The sequence below is a fragment of the Octopus sinensis genome, linkage group LG10 (genome assembly GCF_006345805.1).
Source record: "Octopus sinensis linkage group LG10, ASM634580v1, whole genome shotgun sequence".
Taxonomy (NCBI): domain Eukaryota; kingdom Metazoa; phylum Mollusca; class Cephalopoda; order Octopoda; family Octopodidae; genus Octopus; species Octopus sinensis.
The window spans coordinates 67785201-67810279 of NC_043006.1; the positions used below are offsets into that span (position 1 = coordinate 67785201).

General features: G+C 38.0%; 1 protein-coding gene across 4 annotated transcripts in view; it reads left to right on the forward strand.

The window, feature by feature from the left end:
* The window catches only part of LOC115216830 (serine/threonine-protein phosphatase 6 regulatory ankyrin repeat subunit A), a 174016-nt gene that overhangs the window by 140359 nt on the left and 8578 nt on the right, over nucleotides 1-25079 (forward strand). For 2 of the 4 annotated variants that reach the window (XM_029786418.2, XM_029786419.2), the window contains 11 exons: nucleotides 780-867; nucleotides 1894-2011; nucleotides 3934-4074; nucleotides 5009-5075; nucleotides 5578-5659; nucleotides 6293-6376; nucleotides 7248-7393; nucleotides 8550-8629; nucleotides 8740-8822; nucleotides 10938-11029; nucleotides 12271-12393. In XM_029786418.2, coding sequence (XP_029642278.1) covers nucleotides 780-867; nucleotides 1894-2011; nucleotides 3934-4074; nucleotides 5009-5075; nucleotides 5578-5659; nucleotides 6293-6376; nucleotides 7248-7393; nucleotides 8550-8629; nucleotides 8740-8822; nucleotides 10938-11029; nucleotides 12271-12393 — 1104 coding nt within the window. Of the gene's footprint in view, nucleotides 1-779; nucleotides 868-1893; nucleotides 2012-3933; nucleotides 4075-5008; nucleotides 5076-5577; nucleotides 5660-6292; nucleotides 6377-7247; nucleotides 7394-8549; nucleotides 8630-8739; nucleotides 8823-10937; nucleotides 11030-12270; nucleotides 12394-13966; nucleotides 14025-20363; nucleotides 20393-25079 lie in introns of all 4 variants that reach the window. The other 2 variants (XM_036506750.1, XM_036506751.1) reach the window with 2 other exon arrangements.

Consider the following 25079-nt stretch of genomic DNA (forward strand, 5'->3'; position numbering starts at 1 on the left):
AGAAGGAACAACTAAAGTCCAAGCCACTATTAGGGATAAAAACTCGTACTTATATGTACCTGTTGATGAAGACTTCGCCTAGCAAATTATTTTATTTGCTAAAAAAAAGTCAGAAACCATTGTCCAGGAGATAGATGGTAAATGTTTTTATTTTTCATTCCCTTCGAGTTTTTATCCCTAATAGTGGTTTGGACTTTAGCTGTTCCTTCTAGCATGCAAGGAATCCTATGATGGATACCTCTTATGTGTTTAAATGTATTTATATGAATAATGTATAGTCTATTGACTAAATTTTTCTACACGCTAGTCCACAGGTAATAAAAATTTCTAAAATCTTTATTACTCTGATATTATTAATTTTATATATATATATATATAAATCAGTGACTGTTTATGTGCTTGTGTGTGTATGTTTGTATTTCCATGTCTTGACATTGTCATTGTTGTAAATGAATACCATTCTTTTCCGATATTCTATGCAAACATTACTGACCTTGAGGAAATATTACCTTGCTTGGAAACAGGTAAGAGATGGTGATGGGAAGAGCATCCAGCTATAGAAAGATTTTACCTTAAACTGCCCAACCCATCATGCCATGCAAGCATTGAAAAGGGTCCTTCAAAATGAGGACATATGTGAGTATGTATATGTGTTGATGTGTGTGTATATATCTATGACAGCCATTTGTGTGTGTGTGTGTGTGGTGCTAGTCACCTTCTATTCATTTCTATATTACAACCTTTTAAACTGATAAAATGTGCTGTGCGTCTACTTTCAGCATACAATGGCCACACGGAATGTCTACGGGTACTGCTACATGCTGCAGAGGATAGTTGCATAGTCGATTGTACAGATGACAACGAAAGGTAGGTTACTGCTACTCACCCCCTTCCCATAGACATTATAAACAACCCTTCGTTTTGATTTTAAAAATACCCCATTATCATATCCAATTACTGGCCAATAATCTTGTTTCTAAATATCTACCCCTTAAATATCAACCCCTTAAATATTAACCCCTTAAGTATCAACCCCTTAAGTATCAACCTCTTAAGTATCAACCCCTTAAGTATCTAACCCTTAAGTATCTAATCCTTAAATATCTACCTTTGTCTGCCTTCTTAGATATTTATTTTTATGACCCACATAATCCTCATGTCAGCACTCCCTGAAGTGTAATTCTAGTCTCACCAGATTGGGAGGTGGGGGAAGGGGACTTGTGAAGGCCATGGGCCCTACTCCTAACATCATTAAAAAAAAAACAATATCCACTCTCTATAGTTCGTCCCTTAAAGTAATATTTCCCATTATATTTCTTCTTTCCTACCATTTAATAATAATCCTTTCTACTATTAACATAAGGCCTGAAATTTTTTGTGGGAGAGGTTAGTTGAATATATCAACCCCAGTGCTCTGCTCAACTGGTACTTATTTCATCAACTTTGAAAGGATGAGAGCAAAGATGACAAGGGCAGGATTTGAACTCAGAATGTAAAGACAGGTAAAATGCCACCAAGCATTTTCTCTGGCATGCTAACGATTCTGCCGCCTCGCTACCTTTCCTACTATAGGTACAAGGCCTGAAATTTTGGAGGAGGGGACTAGTCAGTGACATATACCCCAGTGCTCAACTGGCACTTATTTTATCAACCCCTAAAAGGATGAAAGGCAAAGTCGACCTCGGTACATTTTGAATCCAGAACATAAAGACAGACAAAATACTAAGCACTTTGTCTGACATACTAACATTCTGCCTTCCTGAGATTCTACCAGCTCCTCACCTTAATAATAATAATGATGATGATAATAATAATAATAGACCCCTAAATCAGTGTTGTTGTTGTTCAGTGGTACGACAGTAAAAAGTTATGTTATTTGTGGTTGTGTTTCAGAACACCGTTGATGTTAGCTGTTGCCAATGGCCACGTAGATGCTGTGTTAAATCTCATCACATCAGGTGCTATAGTAAACAACAAAGACATCCATGGACGGACGGCGTTACACAGAGGGGTCAGTTAACGCATGTTTTTCCTTCACTCTTTTTCCATTACACGCTTTTATCTCTTTTATTTTTTTTTGTTACAGTGAGTGGACAGAAAACTATATGATATTTGTCTCTCTATTAATGATTTGTAGGTATATGGTATTTTGTTATGCAAACACAGTATACTTTTATAATAGAAGGAAGGTTTTTATGATACTTTTGGGGTATCTTCTTCTTCCATTATAATTATTCTGTTGATTCAAGGAGCTGGAAATACGAAGAATGAAGTTCTCAGGCGGGGTAAATTCAATAACCGTTTATTCACAGGTGCTACGTACAAGGGGTTTACTTTCAGTAACCATCTTCACAGCAGTGCGTAGTTAGCCTTCTCTCCCATACACGTGAGGTTCAATAACCTCTGGAGACAATGCATGTGGTATCACAGCAGAACAAAAGTCTGCTGTGAGCTCCTGGCTTCGAAGTTTTGATTGGCGTCAGCATGAGAAGAATGAGGGGGGAAATGTCGTTGTCTTTTCCTTAAATAATGGTTGCAGGCAAGATCTTGTTTTTGTTTCATGTATGGCAATGGTTGCAGGTGAGATCTCACTGTTGTTTCAGAATGGTGCTGGCTTCTTTGTGCCTCACTACACTATAAAGTATACTGAATATTTTCATAAATCAATACCACATTCTGCTGTGTTAGCAGTGCTCTTTACATTATTTTGTTAAGGTTATTTCTACAGATATTCTATAGAAATTATAACCAGCACTGATTTTTGCTACATTTCATATTGAGATGTCAGATGTAAACAAACAATGAAATCAAACACAAAAACACTCATTACCCATTTATGTCTTCGATCTCATTTTTTGTTTACATCTCACATCTCCATATGAAATGTTGTAGCAAAAGTCAGTGCTGGCTATAATTTTTATAGAATATCTGTGAAAACAACCTTAACAAAATTCTCTCTATCTATCAATATACATATACTCATGTGTGTGTATATGCATATAATATGTACATACATTTACATATAAAATATGTAGAAAACCATTGGGCCGGCAGATTTCCAAGATATAGCATCCCCGGATCATCACAGATCCTCCTCCATGTTTAACAGTTGGAAGGAGACAGTCTGGGTCAAATGTTTCTTTTGGGCTGTTTCCACATGTATAATCGACTGGTGGTTGGAAATATGGTTAAAGGATGACTCATCCAAGAAAATAACATTCTTCCATTGCTCTAGGGACCAATTCTGTAGATTTTTACTCCACTCTAAATGCTTTGCAACGTTTGTTTTTGAAAGTAGTGGTTTTCTGATTGCAGCCCTCCCGTGAATTCCAGCTTTGTGCAGCTCCCAGCAAACAGTTTTTGTGGAAATTGAGTTCTTGGGGTTGTCATTAAGCTCTGCAGTAATTTTGAGAATTGTACTTTTGTGATACTTTCTAACAATTCATGTAAGAGCCCGACGGTCCCTATCTGAGAGTTTTGGTTTTCTTTCGTAGTTTGGTTTCAACGAGGAGGTTTTTCCCTCTTTCTCAAAGGCCATCATTACTTTCCAGACAGTACTTTTTGATACACCATACATTTTGGCTGTTTTCGTTGGCTAGCCCCTGTCATATGAGCACCAACAATTTGACCTCTTTGAAAGTTCGATAGATCTGTCATTTTAATGAATTTTCATTAACTTTTCCTGATGGTATCTGAAAAGAAACAGCAATTTTAGCAAAACATATTAAGCATCACACAAAAAGCATAAAAATAAACAAGCTTTTGACGGTTTTATTGATATTTCAAAATTATGATGTTATGATGCTAGGTGTTTCCATTATTTTGTCCAACCCCTATATGTATATATATATATCTCCACACACACATACAGGTACACAGTGTGCATTCATAAACTTGCATTATTCTAAATAATTGTTGTTTTTGTTGTTGCAGGCAGCTAATGGTCACGAGGAATGTGTTGATGCATTACTGCACAATGGTGCAGAAATCACTGCCAAAGACATCAAAGGACGCACACCTCTTCATTTTGCTGCGATGTGTGGACATGTGGGCATCCTAGGTACATTATTACAGGTATGTCATTTGGCTTTGGTGGGGATTGGGCAGCTTCTATGCTGAAGTGTTAAGAAGAGGAAAGAGCATTTGGGGTTGTTGCTATGTTTGTGTTACGGCCACTGGATTTGTTTGTGCATGTGTGTCAGGTATGTGTGCGTGTTCTGAGTATGTATCCATTGATGTGTGAATACTGCTGTGTGTGTGTGTAAGTGACTGCTGCAATTGTAAGTTGTTGCCAAACTGATTTAACATTTCTTATCCCAGTGGACACTAAAGGGCATGAGTGTCACAACATCACATCTCCCCTTCTTTATAAACAATTAAACAACTCTGTATCTTGTGTACAACACTATACCTGTCCCCCAAATTTTACATTTGTGGTGGTGGTGGTGGTGTAGGTAGCATCTATCTGTCTAGTACCACCTCCATCACTACCACCCATTTTATGTTTACAGAAAACTGACTCACCCCCTCTCCCATATCCCACTATTCATATAGTGTGCGTGTGTGTGTGTATACATATCTATCTATATATATAAATATACTGTCATACAAAGTTCCATTGAATAAAATATATTTGCGTAAAGCCATATGTAACATGTTTGAATGCATTCAGACATGATAAGTCCTTTCCCTGTGAACATAGTCCTAGAACAAGATTCTCCTCTTAGACAACATGTGTAAGGTTATATTTTGAGCTGTGACTGACATCATTAGATCGTAGCACAAAGTGAAAAGATGCAGAAATGCCCGAATCCTATGATATAATGATGTCATTCAAAACCCAAAATGTATCTTCACACATTTTGTCTAAGGGGAAGATTTTTGTCTCAGGACTATTTCCGCAGTGGAAGGTCTTATCACATTCAAATGCACTCAAACATGTTTTGTGTGTGAGTGTATGTGTAAATATATATATTGTATACATACTATATATTTGTAATTGTTTCAGATTGGAATTATGGGAGACCAAGAAGACAATAAAGGTTTCACACCACTCCATTGGGCCTGCTACAATGGTAAGTATAACCTAATGTTGTTGGTGGTGCTGGTCTTCAATATCATAGTGATGATGGTAGTTGACAGGGAACTAAACATAATCCTGATATACATTGCATACAACTGAAACAAGTTTCTTCTCCCCTAAATAAATGCTATATTTTCTGGCACACAAGTTGACATACTATAAAGTTTAATCACGTCATGTAAACATTCAAACATTGTCATTATCTTTACAGATCTTTTTGCATTCCACATGGGATCTTTGGTCCTCCAGAGTGTCTTGGTTTATAAGCCAGCCTTTTGTTTTTACCCCATAAATTTTGGTCTGAGAAATAAGATACTTGTTGTACATATATTTCAGCTAACCTCCATCATCACCACTCACACCAGCATAACAGCACTACCCTCACCACAACATAACACCCTGGCCCTCTCCACCATGACACTACACCACTGTCCCCAGCCACCACCTCCAACACTCCCCTCACTTCTATATTATTATTATTATATCTGTTGCAGGACATGACAGTTGTATAGAACTTCTACTTGAACATAAGATGACACAGAGCAAAACCTTATTTACTCCCCTTCATTGTGCTGTGTAAGTATATTCTCTAATCACTTTCCTCCCATACATTCTGTAACTATTATCATTACCTCTGCCTTAGCGAAGGCTGAGGTATTGTTTTCAGTCATGTTTATTTGTTTGTCAATGGACAAGATATCTCAAGAACCGCTGGATGGATTTGGATGAAACTTGTAGGGATGTTTGGCCTCATGACTGGCACAAACTGATTAGATTTAGGGATCGATCCGGTACTGGACAAAGATTCTGAAATATTTTTTCCAGTTTTTTTACTTAATTTTTGAGAGCGGTCGGGTTCATTTTTAGTATTCTCATTTGTGAGAGCAATTGAGTTTATTTCAGATATTTTCATAAATTAAGTACCAGTTGTGTACTGGGGTCGATCTAATCGATGCCCCCACCCCCACCCTCCCTAATTTCAGGCTTTGTGCCTACAGTACAAAAGATTACTATTATTGGGATACTGGGATCTATGTAATCAAGCAACTCCTCCCTTAAATTTCTAGTCTTGTGCTTATGTTAAAAACAATGCTTAGTGGCATTTTGTCCATCTATGTTGTGAGTTCAAATTCCACTGAGGTTGGGTTGAGCACTGTATCTATTGTAGAAAGAATTATTATTATTATTATTGTTATCATCTTTTTGCAGCATAAATGGTAATGAATCTTGTGTGGAAATTTTGATAGAAAAGTTGGGAGACGATATTGTGAAAGCGACAGATTCCAAGGGCAGGTAACTAAGATTGAGCTCACTTCACTTTTCCCCTAACTGCGTTGTAGTTATTTTTTCCTTTTTTTAAATTTTAGTGAGGTCTTTTAAGAAATGTTGTCCCCATCCTACACTGTGGTGTTGCCTATCTACTACACTATATGGATATTATCTCTCTTTTCACACTGTGCTCTTGTCTCCAGTATTAAGGACCAGAAATATTAAGACATCAAAGTTGTTATTTAGTCTTAATCAAGGCAGTCCAACTGTGACCATCTTGTCTTTTTGTGCATCTAGAACTCCATTATCTAATATCTTTTTTTTTTTTTTTTTTTTTAAAGATAGTGAAGTGAGATTTGAGAAAATTCACATATTTCAGACAAGGAGGGTCTCACGTTGCCTTGTTATAAATATGGTGATGAGAATGACTGCAGTGATAATGATTCTGTATGTGTGTGTATTTGCAATGTCTGTCAAAAAAAATCTGCAAATCACATGGAGGATTGAGGTGGCACTTGAACCTTCATAACAAACAAGCAGAAAGTGGGGCCTGTGCTGAAATGAGACATTGCTGCAGTATTTTATGATCAGCTCTTTCTTAACTGCCTTTCAGGGCTCAAAGGTTGTTTAAAATCTCACAAAAGGAAAGCACAATTATAGGTACAAGAAGAGTTCAAACTCTGCAAGGAATGGACTGCCACCATATACACACACATACATATATATATATGCATATGTATGTGTGTGTGCGTAGCATTATCATAATCCTTTAACATCCGTTTTCCATGCTGGCATGGGTTAGACCAATCCATGCATATATATATACATGCACACGTACACACGCACACACCTACATGCACACTCACACACTGATGCCCATACTGTTTTGTTTCAGAACACCGTTACATGCGGCTGCGTTTGGTAACCATTATGAATGCATGCAGATATTGTTGAACCACGGTGCTGATTGCAACTGTTCTGATCGGATGGGACGGACACCGATAACACTAGCTGCAGCCAACGGTCACTCAACGGTAGTAGGTAGGTCACATGATATCATTTACCCACTAAACTTTCCATAAGATGATCGTATAACACCATTACCACAAAAGCTGTAACAGTGTCCAACACACTGACCATTGCAAGGTGCAATCCAGTGACACCCATATCATTGTCCCTAAGTGATCATAAATACATTTATATAGTTTATACTGACAACTAAAAGATTTCTTTAATACATAACCATTTCATGCTGACCATCATCATCATTGCTTTACGTCTGCCTTCCATGCTGGCATGGGTTGGATGGTTTAACAGAAGCCTGCACCAGACTTCTCTGTTTTTTTTGGCAGGGCTCTTACACTTGTTTGTCCTTCCTAACACCAACCACCCAACCACAGCAAAGTGGACTGAGTGCTTTTTATGTGGCAGAAGCACAGGCGAGGTCAGTTTTGGTGTGGTTTTTTACTGCTGGATGCCCTTCCAAATGCCAACCACTTCAGAGTGTGGACTGGATGCTTTTTCCGTGGCATCAGCACTGACCATTCTGTTGTATTAATACTGGATGGCTGCTGTATTATCTCAGATTTTATTTACAATGTTCACTAGAGTATACTTCATCATCGTTGTCATCATTTTAAGGTTTGCTTTTCCATGTTCACATAGGTTGGACAGGATTTGTTGAGGAGGATTTTCTATGGTCAGTTGACCTTCCTATCAGCAACCCTCACCTGTTTCCAAATATGATAATATTTTTCCTTGACCAGACATGTTTTGCACAAGTTTTGGTAATGAAGAACACCGCTTGCACAACAGTGACATTCGTTTACAATTATTATGCAATGTCATGGCAAGGAAATTGTTCTTACACACAACTGGCATCTTTCCGTCTACCAAATCCATTAGTAAGGCTTTGGTTGACCTAGGGCTATGGTAGAAAACACTTGCCCAAGGTGCCACACAATGGTACTGAACCCAGAACCATGTGATTGGGAAGCAAACTTCTTACCTCACAGCCAATGTTGTCCATGGTCACTGCTTAACTGTAACAGCTAACCACAATTATATACCTTCAATATCAACATTGACCAGTGGTCTTTGATATACAACTGACCACACACTAGCCTAAAGTAGTCTATGGTATACAACTAACCACACTCAACAGTGATCTATATATAACTTGCTTCTTCTTTTACAGAACTGCTGTTGGAAAACGGTGCTGATCTGTCTTTGGTGGACGATGACAAAAATACCCCCCTCCACCATGCTTGTATAAATGTAAGATTTGCATATTACTCTTTCTCTTTCTTTCGTCTCTTTGTCTTTGTGTATTTCTCTGCAGTTAAATATATTACTCTCTCTCTCTCTCTGTGCTCCTCTCTTTACAGCACCATGCCCATGTTGCTATGCAACTGTTAAAGAAAATAAATGACTCCACGACTGTAAATATTGCCAACTCTGAACTGAAAATGTAAGTATTGTGTGTGTGTGTGTGTGTCAACACTACTATGCATGTTAAGAATGTGCGTGTGTGTGTGTTAATACAGTCAGCTGTGTATGTCAACACTACTAACTGTGTGTGTCATCAGCATCAATTCTCAATATTCTCTTGGCAGAGTTTGAACTCGGAACATAACAACAGACAAAATACCGCAATATTGTTAAATCTATGTGTCAGTACAGTCAGCTGTGTGCATCTCTACATCCATCAGCTACTGAGACAAGACACAAGTTGATTATGGTGTTTCATCTATTCTAATCTTGCAATCAAACTCCTGACAAGGCCTCTTTACAGCTAGGTAGACTGAGCATAAAAGGGATAGAGAAATGTCTTTATCACGTCAAGTGTTGGGTAGGTTTCCAATGAATCATACTCATACCCCCCCACTTCATTGTCCCCTCGTCTATGAAAATGCAACATTCTCACATCTGGGCTTACCATATAAATTGATGGATTTCCACCCAGTCTTCATCTACCAATTTTCACTCACAAATCTTTGATTGGTCAGAGACTATGATAAACAACCCTTTGCCCAAAGTGCTACACATATGGCTCCAACCTGAGTGTGTTGAATTGTGAAGTGAACCTCTTAACCACTTGGTCATTACCTAACCCCATCCACAGTGATGTGGGTGTAGTAACTAATTATTTAGCTTAGCAGTGAGTGAGTGCTGGCACCACATGTGAAGCATCCACGCTGGTCCCATGTATGAAGCTGCACGCTGGCACCACACATGAAGCACTTACATCAGCACTGCAGATGAAGCCCCCCGCACATTCCGTAAAGTGGTTGGTATTAAGAAGGGCATCCAGCCACAGAAACCATGCCAAAACAGACGACTGGAGCCTGGTGCAGCTCTCTAGTTTGCCAGCTTCTGTCAAACCATCCGACCCATTCCAGCATGAAAAGCAAACATTAAATGATGATGATGATGATGATTTGTCTGCTTGTTTAAAGGTGTGGTGGAAGGATAATTGTAATAGCAATGTTTTGATCAGTAACCCAACGTTAGTGACTTTACAGTCACTGTGCTATACCTAGCAAAAACTTGGCACAGTGGCTGTAGCAAAGTTTGAACCTGTGACCAAAGGGATAGGGATTTAGAAACTTAACCATTGACCCTCTTGATCTACAATGATTCATTCAGAATGTGTGTGAATCTGTTGGATGCATCATTGTTTGTATATGTGTGGTTTGTTTAATGGTAGTAGTAGTAGCAGCAGCTCTACATCATCTCTGATAATACAGTTCTATATTTTAAGAGATGAAGAATTATGTACATTATTTACATTTGACGGATATTTGTCCTTACCTTGTTGTTGTTAACATAACATTTCGGCTGATATACCCTCCAGCCTTCATCAGGTGTCTTGGGGAAATTTCAAACCTGGGTTCTCATTCCTAAGGTATTTTTTGATGTCGTTGTTATTATTATTATTATTATTCGGGTCACTACCTGGAATCGAACTTGGAATCTTGGGGTTAGTAGCCCATGCTCTTAACCACAACACCCACAGGCATATGGCATAGTGGTTAAGAGCACAGGCTACTAACCCCAAGATTCCGAGTTCGATTCCAGGCAGTGACCTGAATAATAATAATATCGGAAAATACCTTAGGAATGAGCACCCAGGTTCGACATTTCTCCCAAGACACCTGATGAAAGCTGGAGGGTGTATCAGCCGAAACGTTGTGTTAACAACAAACAAGATGAGGGCAAATATCCGTCAAATGTAAATAATGTATCAAATATCCGTCAAATGTAAATAATGTTTAGTCACCTAAACAATTAGGTATGAAGCACAGATCTGTTATTCCAGAGACATGTTGCTCTTGATAAAACTGAGCAGCTGAGTGCACCCTCTGATATGCAGTGATGAACTGGACATATTATACTCCTCCCACTGACCATTCTGTTTTTGTAAACCTGTACAAAAATGGCCACAGCAGAGGTGGGCAAGGTGGACTTGGTCGTGGCCATTATGGTTTCTCTGCACAATATTGATTGCCTGACAGGGATTGTAAAGACTATCCACCACCTTTGAACTCTCAGACACTGACATTTCCTTTTTGCTTTGTTTCAGACCTTTACACATTGCTGCCCGGAATGGGTTAGTGGCCATTGTTAGAGAATTACTATTGAAAGGTTCCAGTGTGATGGCATTAGACGAAAGTGGTAAGTGCACACACACACACACACACATCAGGCATCTGCACTACATTTGTTTCACATATAGATAGATAGAATAGTTACAAGCTTCATTAGAATCTAGAGTATGGCTGGGTACCTTAACATTGAGTTAACAGTCAGGTAAAACAACCATTGTCATTTGTTGGTAGTATACCACAAGTATGTGCATACACACACACACACACACACAAAGGGAGTGTTGAAAAGTTCCTGGTTTTAAAGGTATTGCAAGGACCACTGCAATAAGTGTATGAATCTGAGAGGGGAATATGTTGAATAAAATCATAATTTACTGATCCTCTGTGCTTTCTTTTACTCAAAGCCAGGAACTTTTCACCACCCCTTTGCATATGTATGTGTGTGTGTATATATATATATATATATATATATATATATATAAAGCTTGGAAATGGATGCATAGCATTCAATCATGTAATAATATAAATTATATATATATATAAATGCATATATACATATGTACACACCTACATATATATGTATATATACATGCATATATGGGTACAGGACGTCAAAAAAACATGAACAAAATTAAAAACAAGAACATAAAAAAAAACAAAAGCATGGAAAACAACTTGTTTTCGAACGACAAAAGAAACAAATAGAGAAACGAGACAGGCGACAAAGAACAATACCTTCATCAGTTGTCCCCTGTTTTATCAACTCCACGTTTTGAATGCTGGGAGAAGACGCAACTTTGTTAAAACAGTTGTTCCTGCAAAGCAAATTAAATAAAATTTGGGATTTGCAGCGGGTTAAAGTGGTCACAAAAACAGGACAGTAAAAACAAATGGTAAGGGCTGTTAGATAGATATATATACACGTGAGCATACAAACAAAAGAAGGGCACTCAACACATTTATTGGGAGTTACATGTATGGATCAAACAGTTTGATTCAAATTCCTTTAGTACTTTAAGTTTCAAGTGTGATGCTAGTCTTCAGCAATTGGAATTAGAGCTGTTTCGGTAGCATTTTATTGATGCATTCACAGATTACATCATAGTATAAATCCACCGTCCTCAGAAAAAAAAAATTAAGCATGTACAAACAGGCAAGGTAAAAAGCCTTGATGATAACCTATTCAACAACTAACATGATGAACAAGAGATATTGTATTGGCAACTGAAGGTCCTGCCAGTAACTGTGGCCAAACGGTGACATAAATACTAAAACCACCTCCATCATTATTGTTTTCTTTATTACCAGGTTACACCCCAGCTTTGGCCTGTGCTCCAAACAGCCAGGTGGCAGACTGTCTCTCCATTATCCTCAACCACATGATGCCTTTCCACAACAATTCTACGTACAGAATCAACCGTTCCAGTCTAGGTGAGTGTCTTTGATGTCAGTGTACATGAAACATCTCTACTGTGGATGAAACCTAACAGCTATTGCATGTATGTGAGTGTCTGAGTGTGTGTGTATGTGTGTGGTAGTTGTATCTTAGAAGCTCAATTCCTTTACTTTATCAATATATATTGACGTTGCTACTGTTGTTGTCGATGTTGTACTGTCAGTATTGTAGGAACCCTACCTCACACAGCTTTGTTCCACTGCATTGCACCCTTCTGTTGTCAGTGTTCCATGCATGATTGCTTTTATCAGTTTCTATTTGGTGTGTGTAAGATATGTGATGGTAGTGAAAAACGGACAGTGAATGTAGAGGACTACATGTGGTGCATGGTAGTGAAACATGGTTTTTATTGAGGCTTGTATGTGATGTATGTAATATGTGATGGGTTACAGTCATGGATTATGGGCTGTGTATAGAGGACTGTATGTGCTGTGTGTAAAATGAAGTTGTTCGCAAATACACTCCAATCTCTGGTCCATAGATAAGCTATCACTTTGTATTTTCACTATGGTGCCCTTTGTTGCTCAGAGCTGGTTGGGCACATACCACTCCCATCCTGGCTCACTCAGCTCTCCTCCTATCATCGCCCATATTGTGTGCATCCTACCAAGCATCACTTTAACTACTACACCCAGTTCATTGTCAACAAGACATCAGCCATCTGGAATTCCTTTCCTGCAGCTATCAACTTCCAAGAATTCAAGCTGGGTATACATGACAACAGTTTCACTGATTTGACAGGGTCTGTGGAGGTCATGGGCACTGCCCTTCCTTTAGACCCAACCAACTACTAAAAAAACAAATGTATGCGAGAATTAAATGACAATGTTTTAAGTGCTTCATTACATTCAATACAACTGTGAGACAGCTTTGTTATTATGGGCATATAACTATAAAAACATGTTACCCATCAGGTGGTGTATTGCCGTGTGTTTGGTATTGCATTGTTTATGCAATTAGGGGTGAAAATGATGTGGGATATCATCACAGATTAAATAACCTGTTCAACACATATGAAAATCCTGCTGCATTACAGATTCTTCTTCCAAGTCACATCAGTGTGGAGGCAATATTGAAGATGATTAGCAAATCCCAATACATTAACTCAATTCTCTCTCACAATCAACTCCTTCTCTCATTTCATTACAGATTGTGGTCAAGGTGAGAGGGCATAGCACTAACTGTAACACTCTGTAATAAATTATTCCTTTGTCTTTCATTTTAAGCTTCAGTGTTCCAAGTTTGAATCCCATCGAGGCGTACTTTGTTTTTCATATTTCCAGGGTCAGTGAAATAAACAAAGACAAGACAAATGCTGGAATTAACCTAATCATCTGTCTAAGCTCTCCAACCATGTTGATTAATGACTGTATGATGGAGTGTTCAGATAAGAGTGGCTTTCCTTGAGTGCGGCTACTGCTTAAGTGTGATTATTACGAAGGGTGAGCATACTTCAGAGGTGGACATTTCAAAACAATGCCCTCCACTTTCTGGTCTGCTGCCCACAACTTTGTTGACAATTTATTGCTCCTGTTGTAATATTTTCAGAGAATTCACCCTCCGGTGATGATGATGATGACGTTGATGATGAACATCTGAAACCAATGTAATATACACATATATATACACATATAAATACTTATATACATATGTTCTTTATATTTAATTCTGACTAATTCTCTGAGCCAGTCTGGCCATTACTCCCACCTCTTCCAACTTCAAACATGCTACCATCACCGTTGTCAAGGCAACAGTGGTATTTCAATTTATCCCACCCCATCCCATAACTTGCATGCACGTGGTCAGTCCTGGCTCGTTCTGGCTTATAACTAATCTATATAACGTAGTTGTAGTGTGGCCCCTGATTCTGCTCTTTCTTCTGCCTTGTAGAGGTCCTTTGACCAAACACACTGCTTCGTGTATTGTCTCTTTCCATCTCTCTATATCTTTCTCTCTCTCTCCCCCTTTCTCTTTTCATGTAGAGAACTATATGTGATGTGCATATGATATTTATATATATATACATATTAGATGTGTATGCCTCTCTCGTGTAGATAGATTAGATCAATAGATATAGAGATTGAGGTAGATAGATAGAGAGATGTGTGTGTGTTTAGACAAGCAAACAGAAGAAAATGTACTCAATACATGTGATAGTTTATTTGGTTTAAGCTGAAAATTCAATTCATCCTTCCTCTCAGTTTCTCATCTCTGTCCATTTATTTCAAGCAACAAAGAGATGAATGAAGAAGTCAGGGCTTTGAAATGAGACAAAGGAACAAAAAGTTGGGGCTATTTCAATGGAATACATGGCACTTTGTTTAATAGTTGAAAGGAGTTCTGTATAGAAATGATTTATCTTTTGTTTTTCTCCTTAACCCGGCTGAAACTGCCTCTGGATCTCGAGTACAAATGTCTTGTTTTCATAAGTTTTGAATTAAAATCTTCCACCAAACCTTAGTCACAATTTATGTTGCTAACGCTAGCTTAATGATAACTAAGCTATTTTACTAAATTCTTTGTTATATTTCAAATTAATTGAAAGAAACACAGAGCACCTCAAAATAAATACAGTAACGAAAGGGTTAATATAGTTATTGGTGGACAATGCCTGATGGAGGAATTACTGCTATGTCTGTATAGGTTGTTGTTTTGGTGATCCTCTTGGCCTGTGTGGGTGGTAGTTTGTCAAGTCTTTCATAAATATCTGTTATGTCTGCATTTTGAGACCAACTCTTATTTTATCATATAACATTTTGACAAGTTGCAACAGAATATTACATTATATATATATATTTTTTTTTTATGTGGGGAAGGGTTTGTTAAAATATGGCTTTTGCAGTTTCAACTATGGACTAAATTATGGAATGATGTCATCTTTATTCTCACTTTCCAGATGTACTGGATTTGAGAGATGGAATATATGTTCTCTATATCTTAAGTAATAAGAAGGTTGCTATGGCCTTTTTTTTTTATCTGTTCTCTATTAGCCCTATATAGTACTTTGGTACCATCTGAGGATGTACTTTTAGCTTTATATGCTAAGGTGTTTTGGGGGCATTTGTCATTAAGTGGATATGCCATGATGTTGCTGAAATTGAATTTTTGTTGATTGGTTCAGCGTGTTCCTTGTTCTGCTATTTTCTGTTACAGTGAAATAATTTAATTGCGATGCTTTCCATGCAGCTATAACTAACTTTTACATTATTGCTATTAAAGTGATTGTTATATTTATTGATGATAGACTTGTTCTTTGTCAATATGTGTAATTCTATAGCTGTATTGACTATTACACTACTGCTAAAAAGTGAGTTAAATCAGGTGGTATATCTTTAGTTTGTTTTGTGTATCTCTGATTTTAGACAAGATACACTGTTCCCATGTCTGTTATAAGAGGAAGCTAAAAGGGTTGACATAGGGAAGGGTGTCCAGCCATAAAACCAATGATAAAAGTAGGACTTACTCTATTACATTCTAATTTTCTTTGAAATAAGTTATTGTTTGTAAATGATTCTTTAGTCACTGCTAATGGTGATTTTTTTTTAAATATAAAAGTATTAAATATACATCTTAATCTTTTTTTTTATGTGTCCATATGGCCTTTCATATGGTGATATACTGCCAGCCTATATCTCTGTGTCTATGCTGGACAAATTGGTGATTTTATATTTTTAATATATCTAACACACATGTGCACACACATAAGTATGTATGTATGTGTGTGTGTGTACATAAATAATATATATATATATATATATATATATATATATATATATATATATATATATATATATAAAACATATCTAAAGGTGGCAAGCTGGCAGATGTGTTAGGGCACTGGGCAAAATGCTTAGCAGTATTCCAAGATTGACTTTGCCTTTCATCCTTTCAGGGTTGATAGAATAAGTACTAGTTGAATACTGAGGTGGGGGGATGTAATTGACTTAACTACTCCTGGGTAAGAGTATAAAAAAATTTTTCCCTTCTATCAAGCCGTTGGGACAGAATAGGCTTATCAAACCAGTGTGATCTCGAGTTCAAATTCACAGCCTTCACATCAAACTGCAGTTGGTGGAGAGAACATGCTGAGCCATTCGTCCTACAGACAATGGAACATATTGGCAATCCACTCCAATCCAATAGATCTAACATATGCACCATTGAAGTTGCCCTTAGGGCATGGCAACTCATCACTTACCTTTTTTGTCCAGAATCTCCGGTGAATACACACTAAGAACATACACCTAGAAGTACTGTACACGTCACCGATACCTATGTAGTGTACATCTCATATACACACCTACACTACCAACAAGCTCAATGGAAACAGTTTATTATTTTCTTTCTTTTTGTTTGTAAATGAAAACTGATTCTTTAATAAATAGTGTGTGATGTGTGTATATATCATGCATGTACAGCGTGTGTGTGTGTGTGCGTGCAATGACAGAAGCAGGATCTTATTTATGTTCCCCTTAGAAACTGAAAGAAGCCTGTCATGTGTGTGTGGTGTGTCCCATTGTCTTGACATAGCATGATTCATTTCCAATCAGCCGTGAAAAGCATATTTGCCCATGGGGGAAATAATACCTCTCTTGGGAAAAACATGAGGATCGGCAACAGGTAGAGTGTCCAGCCATAGAAAATTTACAATCTACTTCAAGTAATTGTATGGCTTGTTTGAGCATGGAAAAAATTGGATGTTAAAATATTATATAAGGTTGGTGTTTTGTGTTGGCAAGACTTACATTATGTAGTGCAGTCATTAAAACGAGTACGGTAAACTTGCTGTGAGGAGGAGAAAATCCAACATTTTGTACCCAATTCTTCTTCAGGGTAAAAGATAAGGAATTAATGGAAGACAGCAGAGTTTTACATCCTTAAATGATGTAAAACTCTGCTGTGACTCATTGATTTTCATCTTGTCATGGCAAGTTCATTGCAGATTTTTTTTTTCAAGTGCATTACACTATATATTCATGTGTATATACACATGCATACATACATACACACATGCACTCATACTGTGCCTATAATATGTATGTTTTGCATGTAGGGGTTGTATTTTCTTTGTTTTTGTTTATTCTATTCATATGGGTGCATGGCTGTGTGGTTGTAGTTAAGATCACTTCCCAATGCTAAAGTGTCCGGTTCAATCCCACCATATGGCACCTTGGGTAAGTGTTATCTGCCATAGCATCAGGGGATTGTAAACCTTTTACATAAAATTGGGCAGATAGAAACTGCCCTGGTGATTTGTGGGCCAGCCATTGTATCAATGATTCTGACTGTGGAATACGCAACTATTTACATACAGTTATACTAATTTTCCACTTGATTATTACTTTAATGGCACATGTGGCTATGGAATACTCTACCACTTATACAATCAAGTAGCAGTTCCTTTGGACTGAGCAATCAATTAGGCAATCATCAAAATCAGAGATCCATTCATATGATCTATGTTACATGTGTATATATTTTATAGATATATGCATGTTTTTGTAGCATGTATGTGTATGGCCTGTGTGTACATATGAGTTAGTGGGCGTGTGTGTGCACACATGTATGTTTGGTTATATATATATAGCACGGATACTTTCTTATGGTGCCTCATGAAAAGTACCCAGTGCACTCTGTAAAGTGGTTGGCATTAGGAAGGGCATCCAACCATAGAAACCATGCCAAAACAGACAGTTGGAGCCTGGACAGCTCTCTAGCTTCCCAGCTCCTGTCAAACTGTCTAAGTCCATGCCAGCTTGGAAAACTGACGTTAAATGATGATGATATAAGGGTATGTATAAGCCTGTATATATATTTATGCATATCTTCAGTATTTCTCATTGAGAATGCAACAAGAAATCAAAAATTATTCAATCATAACTATGTCTAAAGGAAAAAGTATTTTAAATATCATGCAAAACACACACACACACTTGTATATGCATGTAGGTATGCAATGACTATGTATTGTATTATATAAAAGGTTGACAGTCTACTTTGAGTTTTGCCTCAAGTTGGGCAACTCACTACTGCCTGTCCACTCTACTGGATGTATTGAGTTCTATATCAGATAATGCTTGCACTATATAAAATATATTTTAACACACACACACACACACACTATATGTATTTCATAATATATCTCACATATGCTTTTCTGCATTGGACAGATTCATAACACAGTCCCGTTTTCCATTGCATCACCTTTGAGATACCAGTTTCTAAGATAGCTATGAACATGTCATTGCAGTTCTTCTTTGGTTTATCACTACTAAAAATAGCTTCCGAGTCCCCCCCCCTCACTTGTTATATACCATGCAGTTAGTCACCTGTTCATATAAAAAAACACGGACTCATCAGGTATTATTTTTGAGACTCATCAATAAATTTTCTTGTGAGTCAACATTGCATACTCTCTTGACTAGTCATTTCCTTCTTTTATATATAATCTATGTTTCACTATTATCACTCATCACATAGTCCTTTCTGTCTCTCTCTCTCATCATATATTTACTCTCTCTCATCATATATTTACTCTCTTTCGTCATATAGTTGCTCTCTCTCGTCATGTATTTTTATTCTCTTTTTTCTCTCTCTCTCCCTGTATAAATATATATGTACACACACACATTTTGTCCATCTTTACGTTCTGAATTCAAATTCTGCTGAGGTCATCTTTGCCTTTCATCTATTCAGGGTCAACAAAATAAGTACCAGTTGAACACTGGGGTCAATGTCATTCACTTACTCTGTCCCCGCAAAATTGCTGGCTTTGTTCTAAAGTCTGAAACTAATGTTTTCACTATCCCTGTTTCACTACCATACCACACCACATGTAGTCCTCTACATACACTCACCATCTGTTTCTCTTCTCTATACAACTACATATCTAGCATATACCTTGTATAGTCTTATCAACCAGTGTAAAAGTTCACTGAATGTTTTACACCCATGAGTCTCGTCATTTACCTTTGAAACAGTCCTTCATTACTGATTCAGTTTTCTCAAACTGTTAACTACTCTGTTTATCTTTTACATCTAAAACATTGTTTCCTAACAACAGATACTTCACCATGAAATAGTACCTCCTACACACTGTTAGAAAGTGGCCATATTTATCTTCTTCACACAAAGCCATTCTTCTTTCAACCAAATAGTTTACAATTCTTACAACCAGGTGCCACTCTCTGTTAGCACCAGGTGCCGTTCCCCTGTTACTACCAGGTGCTGTTCTCCTGTTACGACCAGGTGCCATTCCCCTGTTACTACCAGGTGTCGTTTCCCCTGTTACTACCAGGTGCCGTTTCCCTGTTACGACCAGGTGCTGTTCCCCTGTTACGACCAGGTGCCGTTCCCCTGTTACTACCAGGTGCCGTTCCCCGGTTACGACCAGGTGCCATTCCCCTGTTACAACCAGGTGCCCTTTCCCTGTTACAACCAAATAGTTGTTAAACCACAGCAATTTTTGTGTATCCACAACTTTTGTGTCCTCAAGCTTTCACTGATTGACTTACAGGTAGAAACGACTCACTTCTTCCATCCACTGTTATTATTGACCCTCCCACTTTCACTCCCACCCTTACACAGGCTCTATACATTCCTCTTTTTTTTCTTCCTCAGAGGGGGACACTTTCTCAGCGACATTTTTATAATGGCCAAGCCAACAAACATGATCATGTATTTGTGTGTAAGCCAACCCACAACAGAGTCTATGCATGTATGTGTGCATGAACTCCTGTATCTGTGTGTATATGTATATATATGTGCTGTGAATGTAAACTATACACCCATTACTACACTGCTAATTAGTTAATTATCATCATATGTATAATTTCAGATTTATTGTCTACTGCTTTTTTATTATTATTATTTCTATTATTATTATTATTATTATTATCATTATTATTATATATTTGCTTTTTACTCACCGTTCACCCACATCCAGGAAAGAGGGTAACCAACCCTCCATAGTAGGCAAGTGTGTATTTTGTCATCTCTCTCCCTCCCCACTCTCCTACTGCACACACACACACACACACACACACATACTCTCTCTCTCTCTTTCTGTTGTCCTCTTCCTCCTCCTCATCCTTACTGTATACACAGTATATATACATTACTACACAACTGTGTACATGTTGCTGTGTCTGCACACTAACACATGCATGTACACATTGTACATGGATGCACACACACACACACACACACACACGTGTCCACACATCCATATCGACTCCCCCACAAACACACATACAATGTTCACCCACATATGCACACACGTGCACATCAACACGCATACACACATCCACATGTCATAACAACAACTATCAATCTCAGACATTATCCCCTCCCTTCCACTTCTTTTAAAAAAAATAAAAACTTCTGACTCTACAGAGGGGCTGTGATTTTGCTTGCAAACCCTTCATATTTGTTACTAGATAAAAGGCTGCCCTTCTTTAGTGAAGAGCTGCTCTTTTATGAGGGCCACTCACAAGGTGGATTTATTTTGATGGTGTTTATGAATTATCCTTATTAATTTCAAATTTTCCTCCTTTCATCTCTACTCAATGTTTCACTCACTCTTACCACCTTCATTCAGCGGCGACAGTGAGTGAAGGTGCTGAGAGTTTCACCTTTTTTATTCATCACTCCACTCCCACACTCTACTCCATATTGCACTCATTTATCATGTACATGTCACTCATTCTGGTCTCCTACCACTCATCCCTTATTCATCTATGCATATTCTGTGACATGCACTCAAAACTTCTATCTTTGTTGTTGTAAACCACTTTCGTGCACACTCTGCTCTGCACTGCATCTACGTCATATTCACTGCACCCATTTGTGGCCTAAACACATAGTCTGCACTTTGATAATCCATAGTGTGATTTAGGACAGTCTTCCTTCTGAGACATGTCTCAACTACATATATCTTTCACCTCTCTGTTGCCATCTTAATATTTAACAAACAGTTTGCCCAACACTTGGGAAACACAAGCAAAAGACTGCTTTTCCTGGAGAAACTGCACCAACAGAGGTACCACCTCCTACAAACAGAACGGGAATGCAGAGGTACAAAGAAAACACAAGTCCAGAGCCAGCTCCTTGCCTTCAGTCCTGACAGACCATCAATATCTGACCTTCTTCTGAGCATGCATTGGACTGATTGGCCACAGATGGACACTCCACCTTGTCGTCTTCTCCCATGTGATGTTCTTAGTCATCATCAACAAAAATGAATTAGTGATTATAGAACCAATGGGATATTTAGCCAAAATTTTGAATCCTTTTAAGTCCCTCACAGCCATCATCAAATTATCAGGGTGGTGAACCACAAGTACCTTCTAGTTTGTCTTACCTGATGACCCCTGTCTTTCCTAGTCAGATCTGCTATTATACCTGTTCCTTGATTCCAAGAGAAGAAGAGGGTGTTTGGCTCTTAAAATGATATATTTCTCAACATCCTTCCATTAGCCTACCTGACCATCCATTTGCTTATCACTCAAACAACTCCCTACCCAAGTATCTATCGACTGACCTACAAAGAATCTGCCTACTCCATCTGACCATTTACCCTACTGGCTTCTCACCCATCCATCTATGTCAAGGAGATACGGATACTGAAATATCAACCCAGTTCATTCATTTTCAGTCCATGTATATCCGCCTTAGGTATTTTAGTCACTCTTTACTCCACATTAATTATCTGTGATAGACTAGTATTTCTACCTATCCAGGGGGAGATTTCATCTCTTATCCACTCATTACTTCACAAACCCTGAGCAAAGTTATCCCTATACTTCTGTCAGTCAACAAATGCAAAACTATCAATGGACAACACTTCAGTTATAAGGAAGAAACGGTAAATCAATAAGAGAACCTCTACATGGTTATATGGTTACTGGACATTACTCTGGAAGGAATTAAGGCCAGTTTCCTAGTCTCTCTGGTGTTTTATATATTCTTTCTTGGACAGGATGCCAGTCCATTGTAGCATTACTCCTTTTTTTACCAGCCGAGTGGACTGGAGCCATGTGAAATGAAGTGTTTTGCTCAAGAACACAACACATCATCCGGTCTAGGAATCGAAATCACAATCTTACAATCATGAGTCTAACACCCTAACCACTAAGCCACACTGATTGGATAGGAGTAAAGTGGAATGAAGTGTTTTGCTCAAGAACACTATGTGTTGCCCTGTCCAGGAATTGAAATCACAATCTTACAATCATGAATACAAGACCCTAACCACTAAGCCACACTGAGTGGACTGGAGCCATGTGAAATGAAGTGTTTTGCTCAAGAGTACAATGTGTTGCCCTGTCCAGGAATTGAAACCACAATCCTGAGTCCAACACCTTAACCACTATGCCTTACAGCTACCTACCCAAGCATCTGTTGACTGACCTACAAAGAATCTGCCTGGTCTGACCACTTAACCTGGTTGACTTCCCACCCATCATCCATCCATGACCAGCTAGGATTAACATTAAAATCTCCCTCAAATCATAACTTTGTCATTATCATCATCATCATTTGGGTCAGCTTTTTACTGCTGTTATGGGTTGGACATATCATTACAAACAGAACCAGTTCTTATTTTGCATCACACCTAAATGGGTCACGAACCACATCTTGGGTGTGTTACATTACACTGACCAACAAATTCTAACTTTTTTCTGCTGACCTAGTTTGAGACTTGTTTTGGAGTAATTTGAGGTCACTGAGTTTTTAAATGGCTATAGTTTTTTTCTATCACATCTGGTTTTATTATTTCTATGGGCTAGCCCATATTGGCCCCACCCTTAGCTCCATGTTTGAATTGCCCTGACTCTTTTCGTTATACATGTGGGTGTTTTACAGTACCAAGTCAAAGAATGAATGTTGGTGACATTATTGTTTACTGCTGTGACATGGTGGGACTGTTAAACACAATGGGTGTTGAACAGTATGATCCTAGTGAATGGAGACTCTTTATAGATAGTTCAAAGAAAAGTCTAAAATGTGTATTACTGGAATTGAAACGAACACGACACTGTTGGAAGGTAGGTTTAGAGAGGGTGTAGGCCAAAACTACAAGGATTCTGGATTGTTTTTCCTGTTTTTTTACTTAACTTTTGAGAGCAGTTGGGTTCATTTTTAGTATTCTTGTTTGTGAGAGCAGTCGAGTTTATTTCAGATATTCTCATTTTGAAAATCATCTCTGGCTAATTGTTGAGAGGATGTTGGTGTTGCCTTGGCAGAGGTTTGTGCTCTCTGAGTATTCTTATTATTATGGTTATTAGATTGGCAGAACCATTTGGGTGTTTTTGTTTATTTCAAGTGCTTTGAAGATGTCTTTGCCTTTCATCCTTTCCATGTTGTTAAAATTAAATTGCAGTCAGGTTATTAGGATTGATATTATTTGATGGTTTCTCCCTAGAAAATACCTGGCCTCATGTTTCAGGCCTTTCTGCTTAGCACAAGGTATTGAACTCCCAAACCTGGCTTCTGTGTGTTGAGTATTGAGTCCTACAGCAATGTTTCACCCTCCATTCCACTCAACTTGATCCGTTGTCTAATTGATACGTTTACCGCTTTTATTTTTTTCCCCCAGGCATCAAGACCTTTGTTCTGACTGGGATCTAAAACAGGGTTATATGATGCATTTGACAGAGGCAATGACAATGTACACTCATTGAAAATTCAACTAAAAATTATACTTTGCCTTCTGTATTATTTTTTCCATCAATATCAAGTTTAAGGCAGTGAGTGAAGGCAATCATAAGGCAGCATGTTGTGTCCTTGAGCAAGACACTTTATTTCACATTATTCCAGTCCACTTAGCTAGCAAAAATGAGTTATACTTGTACTCCAAAAGGCCAACTTTATCACATTCTGTGTCTTGCTGAATCTCCCTGAGAACTACATTAAGAGTATGCGTGTCTGTGGAGTGCTCAGCCACTTGCCCGTTAATTTCACTAGCAAGCTGTTCTGTTGATTGGATTAACTGGAACGCTCGTCGCTGTAACCAACAGAGTGCCAGTTAATCATTACCATTCCAGGTAAAATGTTTTGTGGCATTTCATCCATCTTTACATTCTGAGTTCAAATTCTCCTGAGGTCGACTTTCATCCTTTCGGGGTTGATAAAATAAGTACCAATGAAACACTGGGGTCAATGTCATCAACTTAATCTCTCCCTTAAAATTACTGGCCTTGTGCCAATATTTGAAACCAATATTCAACAAATTTGCTTCCCAGTCACATTCTTGCAGGTCCAGTTCCACTGCATGGCACCTTCAGCAACTATAGCCCCAAGTTGACTAAAGCCTTGTGAGTGGATTTGGTTGACAGAACTGAAAGAAGCCTACTGTGTGTGTATGAGCATATGGTATACAAAACATCATAACTTAAAGTGCTGACTCTGAAATCTGTAGAAAATCTATAGTTTATCACATAAAACTGAAAATATTGCACTGCTAACACAAGAAGTAGGACATGATATTGACTTGTAAACCTTTAATATACTATAGTATATTATGGTTGCAAAATGAAATACTGTGTTGTTGCCAGTAATTAATATAATTATATTGTGTGTGTATGCTTGTGTATACACTTGTCTTGACATCATGTGATGGCTATAAACGAGCCTGTTGTTAGTTTCCAGTCTTCCATGA